Source organism: Pristis pectinata, chromosome 14 (genome assembly GCF_009764475.1).
Source record: "Pristis pectinata isolate sPriPec2 chromosome 14, sPriPec2.1.pri, whole genome shotgun sequence".
Classification (NCBI taxonomy): Eukaryota; Metazoa; Chordata; class Chondrichthyes; order Rhinopristiformes; family Pristidae; genus Pristis; species Pristis pectinata.
Genome location: NC_067418.1, coordinates 49,388,921 through 49,401,484, shown reverse-complemented (window position 1 = coordinate 49,401,484; position 12,564 = coordinate 49,388,921). Strand labels below are relative to the sequence as shown.

The 12,564-nt window shown below is 54.0% G+C and overlaps 1 protein-coding gene across 1 annotated transcript in view; it reads left to right on the top strand.

The window, feature by feature from the left end:
- Window positions 1-5,465: 5,465 nt before the first annotated feature.
- The window catches only part of LOC127578008 (cytosolic carboxypeptidase 2-like), an 84,735-nt gene continuing 77,636 nt past the window's right edge, over window positions 5,466-12,564 (top strand). Inside the window, exons 1-3 of the mRNA XM_052029714.1 lie at window positions 5,466-5,597; window positions 10,311-10,354; window positions 12,478-12,541. Coding sequence (XP_051885674.1) covers window positions 10,319-10,354; window positions 12,478-12,541 — 100 coding nt within the window. The 5' untranslated portion in view covers window positions 5,466-5,597; window positions 10,311-10,318. The remainder of the gene's footprint in view (window positions 5,598-10,310; window positions 10,355-12,477; window positions 12,542-12,564) is intronic.

The following is a 12,564-nucleotide window of genomic DNA, read 5'->3' as shown; positions in this document are numbered from 1 at the left end:
CTTTTAAGAGGGGCTTGGATGGGCACATGAATGAGAGGAAAATGGAGGGACATGGGCATTCTGTAGGTAGGAGGGATTAGCTATGTCGGCACAACATTGTGGGCCGAAGGGCCTGTTTTGTGCTATGCTCTTAACAAAGGGGATGTCTGTGATAGGATGAGTCAAAATGACCTAATGGTGGCTGTTATCAGCACACTAAGTTTCTTGTTCTGTGTTTTGCTGTTAATGGTATGTTGGTGGAACAAGCCTGGGGGGCTGGACTTGGGGAAACATACTTATACTTGCTAAGCAAGTAGGGTGAGAAGAACTGAGCCAACGTGACATAAAAACAGAAAATTGCAAATGCCGGAAATACCGAGGAGGTTAGGGAGCATCAGTGGAAAGAGAAAGTGTTTCAGATGAAGGGCCCTTCTTTGAAACTAAGAGAGGAAAAAGTCAGTGTAGGAATCCAGTTAGTTTGGGTTTCTCATTTATCGTTGCAGGGCTGTGGACCCAAAATGTTGATGGTTTCTCTTTCCGCAGATGCTGTCTGACCTGCTGAGTTTCCCCAGTAGTGGCCAGTGAAGAAGGCTGCCTAAGGTTACAACCAGGATTTAAATCGCCTGGGAAAGTGGACTAAGGAATGGCAGACTGAATTTGGTTCAGATAACTGCGAGGTCGTGCATTTTTGGAAGTTAAACCAGGACAGGACTTGGACAGTAAATGACAAGGCCCTGGGGAGTGTTGTAGAACACAGAGACACAGGGGTACAGTACACAGTTTCCTGAAAGTGGTGATGCAGGTAGACTGGGTGGTGAAGAAGATATTTGAATGCTTGCCTTCATCGAACGGGGCATTGAGTACAAGAGTTGGGATGATGTATTACAGCTTTTGAAGAGTTGGAGAGACCACATCTGGAGTATTGTGTGCAGTTCTAGTTGCCGTACTATAGGAAGGATGGGATTAAGCTAGAGAGGGTGCAGAAAAGACTTACAAGATGTTACTGGGACTGGAGGGCTTGAGTTACGGGAAGAGACTGGACAAGCTGGGACTTGTTTTCCCTGGAGCTTAGGAAGCTGAGTCACAGAGCAGTACAGCACGGATACAGGCCCTTCGGCCCAACCAGTCCATGCCGACCACGGTGCCCACCCAGCTAGTCCCAACTTCCTGCGTTCCGCCCATATCCCTCTAAGCCCCAACCCTCCACATGCCTGTCCATGTGCTTCTTAAATGATACCGTTGCACCTGTCTCAACCGCTTCCTCTGGCAGCTCGTTCCATCTACTCACCACCCTTTGCGTGAAAAAATTGCCACTCGGGTCCTTTCTAAATCTTTCCCCTCTCACCCTAAACCTATGTCCCCTAGTTCTGGACTCTACCCTCCAGGAAAAGACTGTTACCATCCACCTGATCTATGCCTCTCATGATTTTAAACATTTCTATAAGGTCACCCCTCATTCTACATTCTAAGGAATAAAGACCTAGCATGGCCAACCTCTCCCTATAACTCGGGCCTTCTGGTCCTGACAACATTCCCATAAATCTTCTCTGCGCTCTTTCCAGTTTAAACACATCTTTCCTATAACAGGCTGACCAACACTGCACACAGTGCTCCAAGTGCAGCCTCACCAATGACTTGTACAATGCAACATAATGTCCCAACTCCTATACTCAGTGCCCTGACTGATGAAGGCCAGTGTGCTAAACACCTTTTTCACCACCCTGTCTACCTGTGACGCCGCTTTCAATGAACTGTGCTCTTGTACTCCTTGGTCCCTCTGTTCCATTACACTCCCTGGTGCCCTGTGCCCTTCTATAAGTCCTCCAAAATGCATCACCTCACCTGTACAGAAATCCATTTGCCACTCCTCGGCCCACTTCCCGAACTGATCAAGATCCCCCTGTAATCTACGATAACCTTCTTCACCATCAACAACACCTCCTAATTTTGTGCCATCTGCAGACTTGCTGATCAAGCCTTGTGCAGTCACATCCAAATCATTTATATAAATAATGAATAATAAGGGTCCCAACACCGACCCCTGCGGCACACCACTAGTCACTGGCCTCCTTTCCGAGAAACAGCCTTCAACCACCTCCCTCTGCTTCCCACCTCCGAGCCAATTCTGAATCCACTTAACTTGCTCTCCCTGGATTCCATAGGACCTAACCTTCCAGATCAGCCTACCATACAGGACCTTGTTGAAGGCCTTGCTAAAGTCCAAATAGATGACATCCACTGCCCTTCCCTCATCATGGTTATCTCTTCAAAAAAACTCTAAAAGGTTTATCAAGCATGACTTTCCTCACAGCCAAGCAGACGTCTCCTATTCAGACCCTGTCTATCCAAGTGCTGGTAGATCTTGTCCCTCAGGATTCCCTCCAGTGACTTCCCCACCACTGATGTCAGGCTGCAGTTCCCTGGCTCATCCTTGGTACTGTTCTTACACAACGGAACAACATTAGCCATCTTCCAGTCGTCAGGAACTTCACTAGTAGCTGACGGAGAAGAAGTATCTCCGCAAGGGCCTCCGCACTTTCTTCTCTTAGCAGCTTCTACTGAGGTGTGTCCCTGTAGAGGTTTATAAAATCAAGAGGGGCAGAGACGAGGTGAATTGTCACAATCTTTTTCCCAGGGTAGGGGAGTCTAAAACCAGAGGGCATAGATTTAAGGTGAGAGGGGAAAGAGTTAAAGGGGACCTGAGGGGCAGTTTTTCCACACAGAGGGCAGTGGGTATGTGGTAGAGATGGGTACAGTGTTTAAAAGGCACTTGGGCAGGTTCATAGGAAAGATTTAGGGGGATGTGGGCCAAAATACAGGCAAATGGGACTAGCTCTGAAAGGCATTTTGTTTGGCATGGACAAGTTGGGCCGAAGGGCATTTTTCTGCTATATAACTCTTTGAGCATTTTCAGTTTTTGTTTCAGATTTCCAACATCTGCAGCTTTTTAATTGCCTCTATTCTGCTTTGTCCTGTGACTCCAGGTGCCTGACTTCAGGTGTACGGTGTAGTACTCCACTGAAAGTCTTTTGTGTTCTACATTATTCTTACCTATTTCTGCTACTATTTCAGAGAATTCAATAGAGATCAAGATGCATGATCTTTATATTTGGAATCTCTGATTCTATAACTTGTTTTCCATTACACCTTTGAGTCAAGTTTCCATTTTCTTGACATTAAGCAAGATAGCCAGTGGTCGTGTGGATTTCCATCTCCCGCTTTAAACACAGCAACTGAGTAACCTGTCCACAAATGTTCTGGCACTGCTCCTTTCCCTAATGAATTGATGTTTCTGCATAAAACTGCCTCTGATGTTTATTCAACCACCGTTTACAGTGTATGAATGCAATCCACCCAAACCACGGACTTTATCCCCAAAGTGGTAAAGTATCTCCTTCGCTGTCTGTCCGGAAAGTTTTTCAACTTTTCCTCCACTCTTGTCAAACCAATCATGTTAGTTGCCCCTGGTAAATGTAAAGCAAGTTATTCATCTCATGTTTCAGCAGAATTGCTGCAAATACGACATGGATTTTAAAATCTGCCACATTTATAACCATCAGTAAGATGGTAGTCAGGGTCAGGGTGGCACTCTGTCTTTCACTGCCCCCGGTCCGGACTCCCTCCGGGCCGCTCCGCCCCCGCTGTAACCCAGTGCCCTGCCCCCGCTGTAACCCGGTGCCCTGCCCCGCTGTAACCCGGTGCCCTGCCCCACTCCCGGTGCCCTGCCCCCGCTGTAACCCGGTGCCCTGCCCCACTCCCGGTGCCCTGCCCCCGCTGTAACCCGGTGCCCTGCCCCACTCCCGGTGCCCAGCCCCACTCCCGCCCCCGCTGTAACCCGGTGCCCTGCCCCCGCTGTAACCCGGTGCCCTGCCCCGCTGTAACCCGGTGCCCTGCCCCACTCCCGGTGCCCTGCCCCCGCTGTAACCCGGTGCCCTGCCCCACTCCCGGTGCCCTGCCCCCGCTGTAACCCGGTGCCCTGCCCCACTCCCGGTGCCCTGCCCCCGCTGTAACCCGGTGCCCTGCCCCACTCCCGGTGCCCTGCCCCCGCTGTAACCCGGTGCCCTGCCCCACTCCCGGTGCCCTGCCCCCGCTGTAACCCGGTGCCCTGCCCCACTCCCGGTGCCCTGCCCCCGCTGTAACCCGGTGCCCTGCCCCACTCCCGGTGCCCTGCCCCCGCTGTAACCCGGTGCCTTGCCCCACTCCCGGTGCCCTGCCCCCGCTGTAACCCGGTGCCCTGCCCCCGCTGTAACCCGGTGCCCTGCCCCTGCTCCCGGTGCCCTGCCCCCGCTGTAACCCGGTGCCCTGCCCCTGCTCCCGGTGCCCTGCCCCCGCTGTAACCCGGTGCCCTGCCCCTGCTCCCGGTGCCCTGCCCCCGCTGTAACCCGGTGCCCTGCCCCCGCTGTAACCCGGTGCCCTGCCCCACTCCCGGTGCCCTGCCCCCGCTGTAACCCGGTGCCCTGCCCCCACTGTAACCCGGTGCCCTGCCCCCGCTGTAACCCGGTGCCCTGCCCCCGCTGTAACCCGGTGCCCTGCCCCTGCTCCCGGTGCCCTGCCCCCGCTGTAACCCGGTGCCCTGCCCCGCTGTAACCCGGTGCCCTGCCCCACTCCCGGTGCCCTGCCCCCACTGTAACCCGGTGCCCTGCCCCCGCTGTAACCCGGTGCCCTGCCCCACTCCCGGTGCCCTGCCCCCGCTGTAACCCGGTGCCCTGCCCCACTCCCGGTGCCCTGCCCCCGCTGTAACCCGGTGCCCTGCCCCACTCCCGGTGCCCTGCCCCCGCTGTAACCCGGTGCCCTGCCCCTGCTCCCGGTGCCCTGCCCCTGCTCCCGGTGCCCTGCCCCCGCTGTAACACGGTGCCCTGCCCCACTCCCGCCCCCGCTGTCCCGCCGCTTCCGGAGTTCCCGAGAGGCCGCGCCGGGTGTTGTCGCTGTTGCCTGGAGACGGCCGGGGAAAGTCGGCGGGATCGAGGGAGCCGGAGGGAGCGGGGTCCTGAGGGTGCGGGAGGGAGAGGGAGAGGGAGAGGGGAGGTGGAGGGAGGGAGAGAGCGAGCGTGGAGAGGGAGGGGAGGAGAGAGGGAAGGGAGGAGGGAGGGAGGGGGAGGGAGGGTGAGAGGAGGGAGGGAGGGGGAGGGAGGGTGAGAGGAGGGAGGGAGGGGGAGGGAGGGTGAGAGGAGGGAGGGAGGGGTAGGGAGGGTGAGGGGAGGGAGGGAGAGGGAGGGAGGATGAGAGGAAGGAAAGAGAGGAGAGGGGAGTGAGAGTGAGGGAGGGGGAGGGGGAGAGGCGAGAGGATTGAGTGTGAGTAGGGGTAGGGAGGAAAGGGCAAAGTGGTGGAAGGAGGGAGGAAGGGAGTGGAGAGAGTGAGGGAAGGAGGGGTGGAGGGAAGGGTGGGGAGAGACCAGGCAGTGGGGGAGCAGCAGCATCTGCAGGGGTGTTCCAGTGGGTGAGCGGGGCACAGGGAGGGGAGAGGGGAGTGGGGGTGGGGAGGAGCCAGGACCAACCAATGCCAGGGGTGAGTGGGGCCTCGGGCACCGAGTGACCCTACCACTGCGATTCGAGGCAGTGGACCCCTGCGGACACAGAGCCGGAGCAGGGGCAGCCACTGGGAACAGAGTCCTGGACAGGTACCGGACCACTGACTCCAGGTGTTTAGGGGAATGGGGGAGGTGCTCGGGGTGAGAGTGAGGTCGGCCAGGAGTGTGTGTGTGTGGTGTGTGTGCTGTGGGAGGGGAACTGGTGGCTGGGTCTCTTCAAAGAAGAAGCAGGGGACCCTCAGACCACCCTGGTGTGGGACGGGGGTGTAGATTGGTCATAGTAAAGATGAGCTGGTTGGGACTAAGAACTGGAAACTTGCCAAGGACATCAGATGTAGCACAGACGTAAGAGGGATAGGACTGGAAGAAGGGAGATAGAAAGGAGTCAAAGGAGGGAGAAATAAGTTGGATGGGACCAAGAGCAGCTGAGAGAAGAGCTTTGCCCAGACTGTGCTGCTTGTGAATCTTGAGTAGAAGAGGGCTGTGCAGGACTTGGCAAAGGGTCTCCAATCTAAAACGTTAACTCTTATGTCTCTCCCCACAGATGCTGCCTGACCAAATGCTGGAGTGTTTTCAGCATTTTCTATTCTTATTTCAGATTCCCTGCATCTGGATTCCCTCTCTTCTATTTTTGTCTCGGAATGGGAACGGGCTGGGCACTTTGGCTTGGGTGTGTCAGGGAGCAGACGGCAGGAAGTGCTGGGGACACCCCCAATGGGTTATTGTATTGAGAGAAACAGAGTGGATGTCTCAAGTGGATAGTCCTTTGACTGAAGGTGGGAGGGGAGGACTCAGGGGAGCTGGTGGGGAGGGGCAATGGGCAGGGCAGGCGGGAACGCCGGGTCCAGAAGAGATGCCGGAACCCAGGGCGACAAACACGATGCTGGAGGAACTCAGCGGGTCAGGCAGTTCCTGTGGAGGGAGGTGGGCAGTCGACGTTTCGGGTCGAGACCCTCCATCTGGAGGGGAGATGGCCGCTATAAAGGGGTGAGGCAGGAGCTGGCGGGTGCTAGGTGGATCCAGGTGATGGGTGGGGGGAGAGGAGAGGGGGTGATAGGCAGATGGAGGAGGGGAGAGTGGGACCAGTGACAGAGGATGGGAAATGATGGGTGGAGGTGATAAAGGGCTGCAGATCCCATGCTCTTTCCCCCCCCCCCCACACCTCCCTCCCTCTATTCCCATCGTCTTAAGCCCCTTGTCGCCTCCACCTATCACCTCCCGGCCTCTGTCGCTACTCCCAGTCCCTCCTCACCCCCACCTGCCCATCAACCACCCCCCTCACCTGGATCCACCTATCACCTCCCGGCCTCACCCACTCTCCCCGCCCCCCTTCGCCTGCCCATCAACCACCCCCCTCACCTGGATCCACCTCCCGGCCTCACCCACTCTCCCCGCCCCCTGCGCCTGCTCATCAACCACCCCCCTCACCTGGATCCACCTATCACCTCCTGGCCTCACCCACTCTCCCCGCCCCCTGCGCCTGCCCATCAACCCCCCCCCTCACCTGGATCCACCTATCACCTGCCAGCTCTTGCTCCCGTCCCCTTCCCTCCACCTTTCGATACCGGCTATACCTCCCCTTCCAGCCCAGGTGGAGGGTCTCGACCGGAATTATCGACCATCCCGTTTCCCTCCGCGGGTGCTGCCCGACCCACTGAGAGCTCCTGGCATTTTGTGTGTGGCCCCAGGGTGGAGGGTGGCAGAGTCGATAGTGCCGGGGGGGGGGGTGTGGGGGAAGAAGGTGACACTGGAACACGTGTAGGGGAGAAGCAGTCTGGGGGAGGCATTAATGCAGAATCGTTCTCTGGTGTTACAAGCGGAAAGGTGGAGTGAATGTTGGATACCTGAGAGAAAAGGCTCCGGAAGTGACGACATTCGGGCTTTAAGTCGGGAAGGTTGCGGTGGGCTGAGTTGGAAGGTGTGACGTGGTTCCTCAAGATTACACCGAACTCATCGCACCAGAGCAGGGGGCTGAGGACAGAGGTCAGCGCAGGAGTGAGAGGGAGGATCCAGACAATGAGTGACTGTGAGCGGGCGGTTACACGCGTGGACGGGTGGGGGTGATGCATAGAGCAGAGAATCTGAAGCCAGTGGCAAGATGAAAGGCTGGAGTGCATTGTTTCACAGGGGAGGGGGAGGGAGGGGAAGGGGGGATGGGGTGGAGGGAGAGGGGGAAGGGGTGGGAGGGTAGAGGGAGGGAGGGGGAAGGGAAGGGAGGGGGGAAAGGGAGGGGGCAGTGGGGGGACTGTACAAGCCATCCCTGGGTAATGAATGGGTTCCATCTTACAGATGTCAATTTTGTCCATGTCCTTGATATGGACACCTTACCTCCACGGTTACTAAAATGAATGGCATCAAAAGCACATTTCTGATAAGAAGGAACAATTACTAAAAGTGGGGAGAGAGAGAGAGAGAGAGAGAGGAAACTAGTTCTGTCGTTCATAGGACATACGTACATACGCCAGACTTAATAATAGTATGGGATGAACATGTACGGGTGTCCGCGAGTCAGGTGTTTGTAACCCAGGAAGAGCCTGTATCAGATTAGGACATTGCGTCAATTGGATACACTGGGATACATTATTCCAATGAGGACAACGTGTTAAAGGGATACGTCGTATCAGAGAGAGACTGGAATGCATTGTATCAAAGACAGAGAAAGAGAGTAGGCCATAAAGATATGGAAAGATTGGGACACGTTGTATCAGAGAGAGACTAGAATATGGTATCAGAGAGAGAAAGATATTGGAACACTTTGTTTCAGAGGAGGGAAGAGAAAATGAAGACAGGGGCATTGTAACAAGGGAAAGGGTTACCTTGTATGACAGAGAATTGTTGGACCAGCAATCGGGCAGGCACGGTAGTGTAGCGGTTAGCACGACGCTATTACGGTGCCAGAAACCCGGGTTCAATTCCCGCCGCTGTCTGTGAGGAGTTTGTACGTTCTCCCCGCATCTGCGTGGGTTTCCTCCGGGTGCTCCGGTTTCCTCCCACATTCCAAAGACGTACGGGTTAGGAAGTTGTGGGCGTGCTATGTTGGCGCCAGAAACGTGGTGACACTTGTGGGCTGCCCCCAGAACACTCTACGCAAAAGATGCATTTCACTGTGTGTTTCGATGTACATGCGACTAATGAATAAATATCTTCGTTGTATCAGAGAGGAGACTTGCCATTTTTTCAATACATGTTTTGGGATCTGGACATCACTGGCAAGCCCAGTATTTATTACCCATCCCTTGAGGAGGTGGGGGTGAGACACAAGATCACAAGATAAGGGAGCAGAAGCAGGCCATTCGGCCCATCGAGTCTGCTCCAAGGAAAAGGGAAAAAGAAATGGGGTGGGAAAAAAGAGAGAGAGAAAAAAAACTATTCTAATCCCATTTGCCAGCCTTATCCCCATATCCCTTGATACCCTGACTATTTAGATATCTGTCTATCTCCTCCTTGAATACCCCCACTGATCTGGCCTCCACTGCTGTGCGTGGCAAGGAGTTCCACAATTTCACCACCCTCTGGGTAAAGAAACTTCTCCTCATCTCTGTCTTGAAACTGTACCCTCTAATTCTAAGATTGTGCCCTCTGGTCCTGGACACGCCCACCAAGGGAAACAGCCTAGCCACAACTGCTGCAGTCCTTAGCTGAAGGTGCTCCCATGAGCATTTGTCAGCACTTGGACTGTACTCACTGGAGTACAGAAGAATGAGAGGGGACCTCATAGAAACATTTCAAATGTTGAAAGGACTGGACAGAGTAGATGTGGTTAAGCTGTTTCCCTTGGTGGGTGAGTCCAGGACCAGAGGGCACAATCTTAGAATTAGAGGGCATTGGTTTAAAACAGAAATGAGGGGAAATTTCTTTAGCCAGAGGGTAGTGAATTTATGAAATTCGTTGCCACGTACAGCTGTGGAGGCCCGATCATTGGGGGCATTTAAGGAGGAGATAGGTATCTAATTAGTCAAGGTATCAAGGGATATGGGGACAAGGCCGGAAATTGGGGCTAGATAGGAATAGTTTTAGTGTAGCTCATGGAGCAGACTCGATGGGCCGAACGGCCTACTTCTGCTCCCTTGTCTTGCGATGGTGCCGTTAGAGAGGGACATCGACCCAGCAACGATGAAGGACCAGTGGTATATCTCCAAGTCAGGGTGGTGTGAGGCCCAGGGAAGCTGCAGGAGATGGTGGTCCCCCACCCCCCCACCCTACCTGTTGACCTTGTCCTCCTTGGTGGTGGAGGCCACAGGCTTGGGAGATGCTGCTGGAGTAGCCTAGATGGGTAACTGCGGTGCATTGTGCAGATGGTACACACTGCAGCCTCAGTGCACCAGTGGTAGAGGGAATGACGTTGGTGGTGGATCGGGGTCCCCAATCCACTGGGCTGCTTTGTCCGGGATCGGCGTGGAGATTCTTGGATGTTGCCATCACTGCACTCACCCAGGCTAGCGGGGAGAGTTCCGTCACACCCCTGACTTGCCTTGTAGGCAGTGTGAAAGGGCTTTGGTGCGAGGAGGTGAGTTACTCACTGCAGGGTGTCCGTCCTCTGACCTGCTCTGGTAACCGCAATACCGAAGCGGCTGGTCTGCAGTCTCTCGCGTCCTCCTTCCCCCTCCGGGTCTGGGTCACCTGCCCAAGTGCAGCAAGGAGCAGTAAACTGAGAGGTGTGGCTTCAGGCAGCAGCCTGCATTGATCACAAGGCTGCGCTCTGATGTCCATCTTTTACCTGTGCACTCCCCCATGTCCCTTCCACACCTGGGTCAGTAGAATCTGGCTGGTCCATGTTCTGAACACACGTCTCTTTTTTTTTAGGGTTTGATATGTGTCCAGCAGCTGCCAGGGTTGTGGATTTCAAGGTAGGTCTGTCCCCAACTTTTGATGTAGCTCCAATATTATTTACAGCGCCAGTGACCTGAGTTCAATTCCCGCCGCTGTCTGTAAGCAGTTTGTACGTTCTCCCTGTGTGTCTGCGTGGGTTTCCTCCGGGTGCTCCGGTTTCCTCCCATATTCCAAAGAAGTACGGGTTAGGAAGTTGTGGGTGTGCTATGTTGGCGCCGGAAGCGTGGCGACACTTGTGGGCTGACCCCCAGAACACTCTACGCAGAAGATGCATTTCACTGTGTGTTTCGATGTACATGTGACTGATAGAGATACCTTATCTTATCTTATTAAATTTGGATGTAACTTGGGGGGCAGCAGGGGCATTAGCTGCAAGGGGAGGTCGGACAAACTTGGGTGGTTTTCTCTGGAGCGTCGGCGGCTAAGGGGAGACCTGATGGAAGTTTATAAAATTACATGAGGCATCGATTGGGTAGGAGTTCAGAGTTTCTTTCCCCGAAGGTGGGAACGTCAAATACTGGAAGATGTAGCTTTAAGGTGAGAGGAGGGAAGTTTAAAGGCGATTTGCGCGGCAAGTTTTCTGTGTAGAGGGGTGGATGCCTGGGACACGCTGCCTGGAGAAGCAGTGGAAGCAGATATGACCGCAACCTTTAAACAGGGACATGAACAGGCCGGGAATGGAGGGAAACGGACTGGGTGCAGGCGGATGAGATTAGTTTGGATTGGCACATCACAGTCAGCACAGACATGGTGGGCCGAAGGGCCTGTTCTGTGCTGTACTGTCCTGTGTTATGAATGAGTCTGCTTCTGGGGTAGGTCAAACCAGTGTGACAGTACCTCAGGGAGTTGGATCGTAGAACACAGGACAGTACGACACCAGAACAGGCCCTTCGGCCCACAACGTCTGTACTGAACACGATGCCAAATTAAGCTAAATCTCTTCTGCCTGCACATGATCTATATCCCTCCATTCCCTGCGTATTCATGTGTCTGTCTCTCAGACTCTTAAATGCCTCTGTTGTATCTGCCTCCACCCCAACCCCTGGCAGCACATTCCAGGCACCCACCACTCTCTGTGTAAAAAAAATTTGCCCCTTAAACTTTCCCCGTCTCACCTTAAATACATGTCCTCTAATATTTGATATTTTGTATCCTGGGGAAAAACTCTATCTACCCTATCTACGCCTCTCATGATTTTATAAACTTCTATCAGGTCTCCCCTCAGCCTCCGACACTCCAGAGGAAACAACCCAAGTTTGTCCAACCTCTCCTTATAGCTCATACCCTCTAATCCAGGCAGCATCCTGGTGAACCTCTTCTGCATCTTTTCCAAAGCTCCCACATCCTTCCTGTAATGGAGTGACCAGATTTGCACAGGAGACTTTTTCCCAGGGTGATAATGGCTAACACGAGGGGGCATAATTTTAAGGTGATTGGAGAAGGGTATAAGGGGGATGTCAGAGGTACGTATTTTTACACAGAGAGTGGTGGGTGCGTGGAACGCACTGCCGGCAGAGGTTGTGGGGGCAGATACATTAGGGACATTTAAGTGACTCTTAGATAGACACATGAATGATAGAAAAATGGAGGGCTATGTGGGAGGGAAGGGGTAAATAGATCTTACAGCAGGATAAAATGAAAAACATGACGATGCTGGAGGGACTCAGCAGGCCGGGCAGCATCTGTGGAGAAAAGCAGGCGGTCAACATTTCGGGTCAGGACCCTTCTTCAGGACTGAAGATAGGAAAAGGGGGAAGCCCGATATATTGTTTATATATCAATATATCAGAAGGGTCCCAACCCGAAACATTGACCACCTGCTTTTCTCCACGGATGCTGCCCGGCCTGCTGAGTTCCTCCAACATCGCCGTGTTTTTCATCTCGATTCCAGCATCTGCGGTCCTTTGTTTCTCAAAGCAGGGTAAAATGTGGGAACAGCTTCGTGGGCTGAAGGGCCTGCCCTGTGCTGTAGTGTTCCATGTTCTACGATGGGGAAGAAATTTCAAAAGCAAGTTTTTTTCTATTCCCGATGAATCTTCTCAAACCAAATAATTGTGTGATGGTTCCTCGAGGAGCGGTCAGCGTAGCGGTGTGCCAGAGCCACACTCGGTGAAAGTGACCACTTCCGATGTGATTGCAGGTGCTGGATGACCCCTACGAGAGCTTCATGCGCTACCACCTGCAACACTACGGCTATTACACAGGTCGGTGCCCTCAACCTTGTACA